Source organism: Adiantum capillus-veneris, chromosome 25, assembly GCF_014529385.1.
Source record: "Adiantum capillus-veneris isolate H3 chromosome 25, ASM1452938v2, whole genome shotgun sequence".
Classification (NCBI taxonomy): domain Eukaryota; kingdom Viridiplantae; phylum Streptophyta; class Polypodiopsida; order Polypodiales; family Pteridaceae; genus Adiantum; species Adiantum capillus-veneris.
The window spans coordinates 15,261,383-15,274,080 of record NC_140955.1 but is presented as its reverse complement, the minus strand read 5'-3'; the positions used below and the strand labels follow the sequence as shown (position 1 = coordinate 15,274,080).

Below are 12,698 nucleotides of genomic sequence, written 5' to 3'. Positions count from 1 at the left end.
ACTTGTCTCACATGATCACCTTAGTATCTCTTTCTACTTCGTACATAAACACATACATGCATTTTTGCTCTGTTAACTCCCTCACATTGAATTCTTCACATTTGCAATAGAGCATTTTCTCTCCATTATTGTACTTATATAAACCCACATGCTTGTTATCAGTGTTGTCAGTGTTGACTCGAGTAGCCACATTCACTCGTCTAAGATTTTCACTAGGAATATATCCAGCTTCGATGGATTTTCCTTAGGCTCGACATCAACCTTTTCCTTCGTGCATGTCAATCCCCACTTGTCCACAATAAAGGAATTGTGCACAACTAAATACATGTTTTCTTCCTCATCAAAGTATCGATCACCACTATAATATACGGGCACTATGAGCTTGAACTCACTAGGTCTCTCTTCTATTTCACGCAGTAATCATCCACACCATCTTTGTAAATTTTGACACCCTGTTCATTTTCAAACTGGCACTGTAGGTGCAAAAATTTCATGTTTGGTGTTGATTGTGATGGCCCCGCTCCCATTTTGGTTTCCTCCTTGAAACTCACACTTTGGATCCCTCAGCCCTATAGGTATAAGATATCTCTCATGAAGTATCAGAAAGACTCTCCTCTATAAAAAAAGCTAGGGTCAGTATAGTTCCTTAGGTCTGTTTGGCGGTTTTTGGCCTTGAATGACTTTTGCCTTTTTTTGACCCACTTTTTGAAGTTTTTTGGTACCCTTACTTTTGGATAATCTGTTTGTATTGGCCTCTGCTACAAGACTATATGGTCTTTGTCCAAAAATTTAGAAGGAGGTCATGGATCGCAATCCATGTCTCATCAAATCTGGATCCCAAATTTCACTTTATCATACTAACAGTCTTTGCAGCACACTCCACAACTTATTTCTGAATTTGAAAAAAAAATTGTTGATAAAAAGAAAAATTTTGTATCTGCCTTGCGGGTTTTTAACTTATAACTGGTCTTTTGGTGATTTGGTTATCTTTCTTTTGTTTTTTGCTATGATGTCCTCTACAAACGTTGTCTCAAATATTGTCAGCTACTCACTGCTAAAATCTCAACTCCAGATGGTCAAGGGGGTCATGGATCGCGATCATCTTTGATCACTTATGAATATGAAATTTAATCACCCTGTAAAGGTTAGATTTTCACTTATTTTTCGATTTGGATATCAAAAAGACAAAAAGGCCCAAATTTTGGCCAATTTTTAAGGACTTTGAAAGCTTTTCCCAATTTCTTGATTTGAATGAGTTTTGGGGGTCAATTTCTTTCCAAAAGTGTATATCCAATGACACTAAACCTAATGCTATCAGTTTCTAGTCAAAATGTCACAAGGGGTCATGGATGGCGATCCATGTTCCTGCACCAATTGTCTTGAAATCACACTAAACCCAATGCTACCAATTTCTAGTCAAAATGTCACAAGGGGTCATGGATGGCGATCCATGTTCCTGCACCAATTGGTCTGAAACTTTTCAAATTGACTGTTTTGGGTTTGGTTATCGTCCTTTTGCACTTAATTTTTGGGTTTGGATCAGCTTTTGTGTTCTGACCACATCAAATTTTTAAAATTTTAGAGTTTATGGTCTTCCCTACCAAAATATGGTTTTGACATGTTTTTCCTTGATCTTTCCAGCCCACTTTGATGGTTTTAGATGTTACCTAACCTACTTCTAAGTACTGCAATGAATCCTATGAACAAAACCAAAAAAACGATACAAAATTGAAAGAAAAACGGATGATAGAACAGTACTTTCAAAGAATTTAAAAAAAATACAAAATGAAATGCTTGCGTATCTCACTTACAACTCCCAATACCTCTCAAGAGTAGATCTAGCAAGTCCCCGACTTCTAGCCTCTATGAAGCACTAAACCCTTGTCTCACTGCCTAACTGTTAAAGTGTAAAAGGAATGAAAATCAAAATCTCTAAAGCAAAATATGCGACTAGGTTACTCACCACCTAAGGATCGGAGTAGTCTAAGACACCTATGGGCACTATCTTGCCAAGTTTGGAAGCAATCTGACAAGATACCCATGTGGTGACTCTTGAAGAGTCTAGATGCTTCATACCCTCTGCTTAGACGGTTAGAAAGGTGGTGCTCTCTCTCTCTCTCTCTCTCTCTCTCTCTCTCTCTCTCTCTCTCTCTCTCTCTCTTTGTGTGTGTGTGTGTGTGTGTGTGTGTGTGTGTGTGTGTGTGTGTGTGTGTGTGTGTTGCAGTCCCGACACTCAAGTTTCTGTTGCTGCGATGCCAATGTCTCTCTGCCAAGAGGGACGAGCAAGCAGGTGGTAGCTGAGGGAGAGGAAGGGCGACAAAAGGCTTGTATAGTGTGCTTTTTTTGGAGTTGTGGCGCTCTATAAAGAGTGCTAGTGTCGTGTTCGGTTCAGAGCTCTCTCTCTCTCTCTCTCTCTCTCTCTCTCTCTCTCTCTCTCTCTCTCTTCAGTGGCAAAATGTGGTGCAACTGACACAGTCGACCACTCGCGTGCAGGACTAAACAGCAAGCTATGGCATGGAGAGTGGCGTTGACAAGAGACGGGGGTTGCAATTGGAAGGCATGAGGACGAGGGAGGGTGACCAAGGTGTGGGTGACAGAGGTGTGGGTGGGCCACACTAAGGGAGGGGGGAGGAGCACAAGGCTCTCCATACACAGATCTCTCTCTCTCTCTCTCTCTCTCTCTCTCTCTCTCTCTCTCAGGGGGACCTCGTCACACCTCCTTTTAGGAGGTGGGATCAATGGCTCACGATCACCGATTGATTGTGACCGTTGGATTGCCTAGAGAATGCAAAAGATTCCCACTTTTCCAATTCTGAGACTTGAACCCACTACCCTCTCCCCCTTGGAATTGACTCTAACCGCTAAGCTATCGCGCGTCCGTTGAAAAGTATGTGTGTGGTAAGTTTATAGATCACGGCCGCGGACAAGTTTACACCTAGTTCACACCTACTTCACACCGAGTTCACAATTCATTCCAATTTTGGTGTGGTGTGCATATCCTCCCAAGTTCACAACAAGCTCACACTTAGTTCACGCCGAGTTCACACCAAATTCGGTGTGGTGCACATACCTTCCGAGTTCACTCTTAGTTCACACCTAGTTCAAACGACGATCGGACGTCCCGGATTGAACCCACCTCACGATGCCTAATGTGGGCCATTGATCCCACCTCCCTAGGGAGGTGTCAATTAGTGACGAGAGAGGGGGGGAGGAGGAATATCTCCTGGAATCCCATTGAATAATGGGAAATAAAGATTATATGAGCCAGTTTATGTAGTAGTAAGCTTCAAGCTTCAAAGAAGACATGTGATGGACCACTCTTTGAATAAACTTAATTATATTTGCGAATGCAACCCTCGTATAAGTATTCTGAGTATGTAGATAGTGATACTGCATGGCTGGATGGCATTGCCTTAAGTGCATGTTTTCATTTTCCCCAAAGGGTTGGTCTAACAGTAAGGCTTTGAATACTCAACGTACAGGTTGTGGGTTCAAATTCCCCGTTGGGTTCCCTCTAGAGGGACACCTTGTGCTCACTTGGTGTTCACGTTGCTAGGGCTCTTGCCCTTGAATATTTGAGTGCATCCTCTTCCTAGGGTGGGTCACCCGAGGACTATGAGTTCTCCCCGCCGTTCCAAGCACATGGTGCATCAATTAGGTGATCATGGTGATGCCTACGCTTGGCTCTTGCCCGATGGTACGCGGCCCTTGCACAACCATGTTTCATGGCTTGGAAGACATAAGCACCTCCCCCTGTGGGCCCTCTGGTGTGTTGTTTGAAAAAAAAGTGCACGTTTTCATTACACAAGGATGCCTTTGGAGCTGCCGTCTAGCGATCTTGTTTGTGAGACAAGGAATTCGGACAAGATACTTTTATGTTAAGAGCTTCAGGCTTTCAAGAGAGTTCACCAAAGTATGTGTCTGCAGCTCTTGAACGATGCCTCTTGAAAGCAAGACTCTCTCTCTCTCTCTCTCTCTCTCTCTCCCCCCCTTCTTCTGGGACTTGCAGATCAGCCGCCGTAAATTCTACTTCATGTGGTTGATGGTTCATGCTGGTTGATGGACATGGGCTGGCAACGAGCTGCACTTTAGATGTAGACGATTGACTATCGGAAAGGGTTTGCCCACATTGGATATATGCTTTTCAGTCTCACCCCACAAGCTCATTTTTGCTACTGAAGTTGCAGTCACCTTGTGGCCATGGATGAATTGGAAGGCAGATGCTTGCATATTATTGGCAGTCAGGCTTCCACTTGTGTGGATACACTTACTGGTATTTGGACTGAGTTAGTTCACACTCTTCCTGATCAAGGGCGGCAAAGGAGCGCCACCACGCTTTCTTGAGACGATTGGCATGTACCACTAAATTTCTTACCGTGTCACAGGACCTGATTAGTTGGCATTATTCTCCACCTCAAGATAACGATCACTGACACAAGGTGACAGATTTTCATTTCCATTTCCATGAACATGGTGAAATAAGTTCATGAGCATGAGAAGGTGCAAGTGTAAAGGGACGATGGAGAGTATGTTGACATTAAGACGTTCGCAGGAAGCTACTGTGTTGTTTGATGTGAGACTAAGTCAATAAAGGTATATTATGGTCATTACATCAGAGGCACTGCATAATTGAATGTCTGCATAGCATTTGAAAGGGCAGCAGTGAGCCTATTGGATAAAACTGTGGAGTTTCGAACACCCAAGCCATACTTAGTGGATTCAGCTATGTCTAATGGTTCATAAAATTTGAATATCTCATTGGCAGTAATAACATCATAATTGGGAATGAATGGCACATTACTCAAGAACCCCGGAAGTCCGAACGTTGCCCCAGATGGACACTGCCCAGAGTTTGCTTTGCAAGTTAGTATATGGATGTTATATAGTACAATTTTGAGTAGAGCTAAAGGCCGTTAAGGTAGACAGTTAAGGTAGATGTACTGTGTATTGATATCGTCGCGAAAACCATATAAAGAGGACCAGATTAGTAGCACTGATGGAAGCAAGAAGCCAAAAGAATCTGTCCATGTGCCCAAGGTTAAGATTTTCCTCAGGTATCCAGGGCTCGCGATTACCATGAGAAGAGGTGATCTTGTTTACGACGACAACTAAGAGCGTGCTGATGTAATTTCCTAGTGCTGAACCAACTCCCATGAGAGCTATGGACAAGCTCCGAAGAGCATCTGGCGACTCGTCATAAAAGAGTTCCATCTGGCCAATGTATGTAAAAACCTCAGCTGCACCAACAATGGCATACTGGGGAACTTGCCAAAACACACTCATGCTCTTAACAGCCTCCCCTGTAGCCATTACCCCTTCTTCTTCGGCAATTCTGAGTCTGTTTATCTCTATCAATGCAGCAGCTATCATGGATAAAATGGAGATTGCAAGGCCTGCTCCTATTCGCTGGAGACTCGTAAGGCCCCTCGAATGGCCTGTCCAGTGTTTGGCCACTCGAACGATAACACGATCATAGATTGGCACCCAGAGAATGACACTGATAGTGTCGAAAGTTGATACAGCCGCAGCTGGTATATTGAGGCTACCAGCCTGTGTGTTCATCAAATTACCCTGCTCTACAAAGAGCGTCGACATCTGCACATATACCGTGCTAAATAAGATGCTCGTCACCCACACCGGGAATAGCCGCAGCAGAAACTTTACTTCCTCAACTTGAGTCACTGTGCATAACTGCCAGGGGCTGATCATTTGGCCTTTTTCTCTCGTCTTCCTTTCCCCCTCCGTCTCAGTAGCAGCTTTGTCCAAAAACCTTTTCCAAACAATCCAAAACACATTCTAAATTCATGTCTTTTCTTCCCGCTTATAGTGCAAATCATCAGTTTAAGCTTTTACCTGTAAACATTAGTGTGAGCAACCTTTCTGCTTCCTTTAATGGTGGAGCATCTTTCTGACACTTCATAAAGCCTATTACCTACGTGGTAACTGACGGTACTATAATCACTAGACACTTTCACTTTCCATTTCCTTGCACTAGCCACTAGCACTTGAAGAAGTCTAGGGAACGGATTACCTCCCGACTCTTTGAGCCTGTACATTCGGCTTCCCGATATGAGGATTAGCACACTTGCGAGGACAGAACCTGTGCATATCGCAAACACCAGCCACCAGCTAATGGTCTGCTCCATATAGACCAACAAGGTGCTTGAAAATAAAGCTCCCACATTGACTGACAAATAGAACCAGTTGAAAAATGAGCTTTTCTGCTGTTTTTCTTCGTCAACTTCCTCATCAAATTGATCCGCACCCATTGCTGTTAAACATGGCATATATGCTGCTGCTCCAAAGCTCATCACATACAGTGCCATGAAAAAAAATGACATCTGCAGGGAAGTTGCCTTTTTGCATTTCCCTGTAGTTAATGAGCTCTCAGGGCATGGTGGAGGTTTTAATGTCGGTAATGCTGCTGAGAGTACCATCAGGCCCATTCCCTGCTCATCAAAACATAGGCTATGTCAATCAAGTCACAAAGTATCATACTAGCAGCCAGTTCTAGTAAGTTAAACTCACTTATCATCATCTATTTCCATGAAAAACTTTGAAAAGATTTCAAAACGAGATAAATGCAATGTACCAAAATGATATGTTGGTTGTGACATACATAGATTTGTACCTATCTTCTGTTGGTGGAATATACCCTTTGGCAAGGGTATCATCAGTAGGCACAAGGAATGGGATATTGGGGACAAGGACAGGGGACAATACCAGAATCGCTGTTTTGTGTGACCATGCAGTAACATTGAAGGAATTGCATCAGCCAAAACTCCCATTCTTGAGGTGGGAGACCCACAAATGGACCCTGTAACTATTAAATGATCCTACTCTGCTTTGCTTTCATTCAAAATTTGCCTTCAAGTTGTCAAAAATCCTTGTAGTGTATACTCATAAGTGACACATGCTGCAGACGACAATATTGTAAGTCAAGGTCTCATTGACACCAAAAAGGTTTAATGCCCTAGAAGTGTAGGCCAGATTTGTAAAAGTGGCAGCAAAAAGAAATTGGATAACGAATGGGGCAATAAATGATGCAATGATTCCTCTCTCCAAATGTGAACAATCACGTGGACTCAAACGACTCACAGAAAATCTCCCTCCAAATCCAGCTGTGCACGCTTTTGCATGAATGAGCTAAGAGCCTAAGACGACCCGTCGCGAACTGAGGTCAAAACGGTACTGAGCAGCAAAATGAGGGAACCACCCAGTTTTCATTACTTGGTAGCACTAGCTACATCTGAAGAGTCATAACAGGACAGCTTGGTGTTGGGATCCATGGGAGCTATAGTCAATCATGCCAAAAGCCTCCAGCAACTCCTAGAGAATGCTGCAGAGAGAGAAACATACCCCCCTCTTTCCGCCAAATCTCTAGTCCAAGAAAGTAATGAAGCCAAGAGCTCCACTTCTAGAGAGATCCTTGTGAGTGGGCTCATAGAACAATTGTAATCGCATTATAAATGAAAATACCGCAAGGGGAGTACCTATCTAAGGGGCTGATATTTCTGAGAAGTAAACTCCCCCCCCATCTATGTGTCTTGACTCCAAGTGTTATTTGAAGTTCAATCTGTTGTTTGTGTTGTTGTTGCAGTGATTCACTGCCCTCTCAAGTGACCAGCCCGTTTCAGCAGTATTAGAACATCAATCCCAATCCATAAATGAAGCAATCAACCATGGAAGCAGCTGCAGTTCCACCTAAACCTGACAAAGAGGAAGAGGTGGAGTACGAGGAAGTTGAAGTGGAAACAAAAGAGGAAGTTGAAAACGAGGAAGGTCAAGAAGAAGAGGCCAAGCAGAATGATGTTGGGATGATAAGACTGCAGAGAACGATCAAGAGAATCAGTCCAAGACTCAACAAACCCATCACCAGATGTGGAGCAATCTCAACAAGCCAAAGTCAATATCCTTATGGATCATCTTCTTGCTTATTCCAAGGATCCTTGTTATGTGACGTATATGCAAGTCAGAGCCTATGAACTCAGTGTTTAGACATCCCTGACATTCCGCCTGCTGAGCTGTCCAGCATCGGGGGTTGCAAGCGTAGATTCTGGCCAATAAAGACGAGTGGATGGAAGGCTGAGATTTGCAGCCCTCCGACCCACGACCTTGACGGAGTGGATCAACCCTCGGGTGAAGGGGACTAGCAACAAGAAAGGTTCCAACTTTGTTGCTAATCAAAAGCAGTAGCAGATGCAGTAGCTTAGGTCACCCTACCTAGGCTTTTTGGGCAGGAATCCAGCTTTTTCAAATGTAGCCACCAAGAGCCAGACTTGGATGCCTCTAGGGGCACCCAAGGAGCAGGTGGCTATGGACCATATGGAGCCAGAATGCCTGGTTTTATGGCAGAGATATACGACCCGATTCCTGGCATGCAGGGATACCTTCACAATTCCACAAGGTGGGATCAATTTGTCTTTTGCCCCCCATTTTTGGGGGGTAATTTATAGAGGAAGGTTTCTCTGTGTGTATGTATACACAGATTGTGGGAAAGATGTCCACCATCAGCATCTTATCTTGATTAATATCCACGTTTTCCTCTTTTGGAGAAAGAAAATTCAGAATCTCTTCATATAGCAAACCCTTATGTCATTGAAGTGAGGTAATAAATCCATGCAGATATGAGCACAATATGAGGTTCCAAAGGGACTTTCCTTCTCTCAATCAGTAGATTTGGCAACACATTTGAGGAGCATTGTGGCTAGATGCTCCTCATGGCTGCTCTGATAACCAGTACATGGGCAATATTCATGACATGTGCATGCCGATACTTCTCTTACTCGAACACTACTACGTTCACCATTTAATCTAATTAAAAACCCACATAGGGTCGGATGATGAGAACAAAGCTTTGCATAAACAAAGGAAGAGCCACTGAACATGGAAATGACCCAAACATGAGATTCACTTACCACAACAGATACGCAAGATAGTGCAACACATGTCCGGTATCGACCCCAATAAGCATCTGCAACAAAGGCGCCCACAACTGGAAAAAGGGATGCTGTCCCAGCCCAAGTGCTGACATTGTTGGCTGCGGTTGCATTTCCTTGATGAAGAACATCAGTAAAGTATACCACCAGGTTGATAATAGCTCCATAAAAGCCCAGGCAACTTAAGCCTTGATTTCCTGCATTGTTTGGAGTACAAAAAGAAAAATTGGATTGGGTGTACATACACCATTGTGTAAAAATTCTGTCATTTTAGAGGAAAAGCTTGAAATAACAACAAGAGAAGGAAGACCTATTATGTATTTGGCAGCCTTCCATCGCCCGGTCTTAGTCTGCCTATTCTCAACGCAAGCATTTGAATCCACGATAAGTTCATCAGCATGAATCTCTTCTGGAGATTTTTCCATAGCTTGTGCGCGGATGTGTATGTGTGTGGGAGTGTAGCATTGCTTTATGTACGTGTACCTGCGGCAGCCCCTTGGTAGGCTTGGTGAGGAAGCGGCGTCAACTAAGTTTGACCATGGTGGGGGTCAGCAAGCACCCAGCACGTGCTTCTGTAGAAGGAGCGACGTCTTTATTATGGCCCCTCACTCCCACAGCACGGGCACAGGAGGAGAATGGGTACCACTTGGGGAGATTTTTTTTTTCTAAAAGGGAATCAAGCAAAATACGTCGAGATAAGGAATGGCGGGTGCCAAAATACGATAATGTAAAAGGCGTTTTTAACACGAATCTTACAAGATCCTTGTCTTGACTTAAAAGGTGTTAAAACGAAAAGGGAACACACTCGGGGCTAATGGAGGTGAAGGCGTCGAAGCTAGCTCCCAAGTGACGTGCAAAAACAAGGGGAACATACATCAAGCTTATTTACCAAACAAATTGGTTCTCTCTGCTTAACAAAGTAGGCTTGAGTTAAAGTAGACAATAGTTGTAGGTAACATCTGGAATACTCCATGGCCTAGCATAGCAGAAGCGGACAATCTGTTTGCACACAGATTGTCCGCTTCTGCTATCTCAAACAAACTTGGAAATAAAGAAACCTTCGATTATTAGAAACAAATACTACAATGGCTAAATTTGAAGAAATTATACAGGAAACTAGGAATTGGATTCTCTCTATCTTAAACAGGCTGAAGTCTTCATGGGGGCATTCAAAAGGCAAAAAAGTGACTATTGAGGGGTCATGAGGGTTTAAAGAGTATTTTAAGAAGGTAAAAACTCAGCCTCTTACTAGCAATTGAAAGCCAAGCACTACTGATATGTACTCAAATTGTTAGATTCTGTTATTTTCAACACCTGTGGAAAGCCAAGAACTGTCGGATTTTTTGAGTATGACACCAAGACATCTAGCTTCAAGGAAAATATCCACAAAAGCAATGAACTAATTATTGCCATGGAGAAAAAGAAGAATTTGGACAAGTGGAGCCAGGCATCTCTAGACCTCTTTCAATGAGTAAGGGTACGTGGGTAATGGCTCACCATTACTTGGCTTTGTGTAAGCCTTCCGATGTCTCAAACGGCCCTTCAAGGCTCGATATAAGCTTGAGGCTATTGTACATTTCTTGATGTTTAATACTATACATCTATTCACAATTGTGAGTTTGGCCCAAAAAAAAAGACACTCTGTAATTTTTTGTTAGTCTTTTTAATAATTTTTTTGGAACAAAAATGAAAAAATATTTTAATAGTTTTTATTAAAAAAATAGACTTGATAAACATAGAAAATAATAAAATAATTTAATTAAAATAATTTTTAAAAAATCAAATCAAAGGACCCTTTATCAATGTCTCATATCATGGGATCAAACTCTATTGTTTATTCATTTGTTCTCTAAAAGTGTTTGTCAAGCGTGTTAAACAAGGTGAAGTCTTCACATCTTCAAAAGGCAAAAAAGTGACTATTGAGGAGCCGTGAGAGTTAAAATTTTATTTTAGAAAGGTTAAAACTCATAATAATGTGTGTGTGTGTGTGAGTGAGAGAGAGAGAGAGAGAGGGAGGGAGGGAGGGAGGGGGGGGAGGGTGAGGGTAGTGTTTAAAAGAAATGTTTTACGTAGCCTTTGATGTAAAGAGTAGATTTACAAAATTTAAGCTATTTATGATTAAAATTGCACAGACTTTACTCATAACAATTAAGATACAAAAAACAAAAACGGATAACTATCATTTTTTATTAAAAAGTCGCTTACAAAACTTAGAAATACACATTTTCAAAGACTTTGAGCTATTAATTGTTTGAGTTAGAGAGACTCATTAGCCTTAGAGAATTTCATTAAAAGGGATCTAAAAGCATGCTCCTTACAATACATTTTATAAAAAAAAAAAAGAAAGCAAAACTCACAATCGTGAGTGAATTAAATTGAACAGCCCAAAAACTTACAAGGTCTTGTCATACTCATGTTAAGCCATGACAACATCTAGGGACCATAATTACATCGGCTATTAGGGCAGCCACCCCTACCGACCCGCCCCCTCATCCTCGATACACAAAGTCCATAATCATGTCATTCTGAGATCTTTTATTAATCGATGGCCAAGATTTGTCCCCATCCTAGGCATTCCATCTGCTGACAACAAGGCACCAGTAGTCCTAGACCAATTTTCCGAGTGTTGCTTGCACCCGAGTGTCCATATTAGCACTTTGCTTTCTTGTATAATTTCTGCAAAGCTTGCCACCTCAAAACCTCCTTCAAAAACACGACGGTTCCTTGTCTGCCATACATTATGTAAGAAGAAGTATCTGACGATCTGAGTGCTGACGAGGAGTGTAGGACTACCTGAATTCTTACATCCAAGGAATAGGTCAGTCTTGAAAAAACTAATTTTCCATGTTCTTTGGACCCACTTGCATATTTTCCCTACGAGGCCTTTGATAGTTGGGCAGTCCATGAATAGGTGAGCCAGATCTTCAGTAGCCAACCTGCACCCCAAGCATCTTGCTCTATCTCATCTTCCCTAGATTGAGATTAGAGCCTTAAAAGAATATACATGTCACTATATAAAGTACTCTTTCATAAAAAACATAGAAACATATTGAAGATATTTTTTTCATAACTAATTAATGTATTTGATGAAATGATGTTATGTGTGGGTCGATGTGTGTGTGTGTGTGTGTGTGGGGGGGGAGAGAGAGAGAGAGAGAGAGAGAGAGAGAGAGATTTAATAATCTACTTTAAAAGGATGTTTGGTTTAACATTTACAATATGAGACTATTAGTGTCAATGTTCAAACTATCCAACAAATCATATACTCACAATTGTGAGTTTGGTAAGAAAAAACATTTATAGATCAACATTTTGCATTAACTTATTTTTGGAATGCACAAGGGACATTACCTTAACTTGCCTCACTCTTTTTGCCTTGACTAAAAACTTTGTATTTTTTGGCCTGTCGAAGGGCTAAGGCCATAGTGATGTGTTCCCTTTTTCCTGATGAAAAAGGAAGGGTTGTTTTAAAAAATATACATTTTTTGATTGGTTGGATACCAAGCAGACACTCATTATAAAGATTTATAAAGATAGAGATTTGTAGACACTCATTAAAAGACAACTGGTTTCTAAAATTTTTGATTGGTTCCAGGTAGGTGATAGTGGGCATTGTGGAGTTTTTGTTTTTTGAAATCGACAAATTTTCGATTGGTGGATGAGGAAAGTGTATGTTTATTCGATGGAAGGGAAATGATGAAATGAACATTGTGTTAGTAGTGGGAGACTGGACCGGCCAGCTTTGTCCTCATGATGATG

The 12,698-nt window shown here is 41.9% G+C and overlaps 1 protein-coding gene across 1 annotated transcript; it reads right to left on the bottom strand.

The window, feature by feature from the left end:
* Nucleotides 1-4,580: 4,580 nt before the first annotated feature.
* On the bottom strand, nt 4,581-9,494 carry LOC147424452 (protein NRT1/ PTR FAMILY 8.3-like). The gene is made up of 4 exons (XM_086500605.1): nt 9,250-9,494; nt 8,919-9,136; nt 5,854-6,449; nt 4,581-5,770 (listed from the first exon to the last, which is right to left on the bottom strand). The coding sequence occupies exons 1-4, from the start codon at nt 9,362-9,364 to the stop codon at nt 4,927-4,929; spliced, it is 1,773 nt and encodes a 590-aa protein (XP_086356731.1). The 5' UTR covers nt 9,365-9,494; the 3' UTR covers nt 4,581-4,926.
* Between the last annotated feature and the right edge of the window lie 3,204 nt (nt 9,495-12,698).

Coding starts and splice junctions, on each gene's coding strand:
- LOC147424452 (XM_086500605.1), bottom strand. CDS start 9,364: ATGGAAAAATCTCCAGAAGAGATTCATGCTGATGAACTTATCGTGGAT. Junction 9,137..9,249: donor GGCTGCCAAATACATAATAG/GTCTTCCTTCTC, acceptor CAAACAATGCAG/GAAATCAAGGCTTAAGTTGC. Junction 5,771..5,853: donor GCTCACACTAATGTTTACAG/GTAAAAGCTTAA, acceptor TGTTTGGAAAAG/GTTTTTGGACAAAGCTGCTA.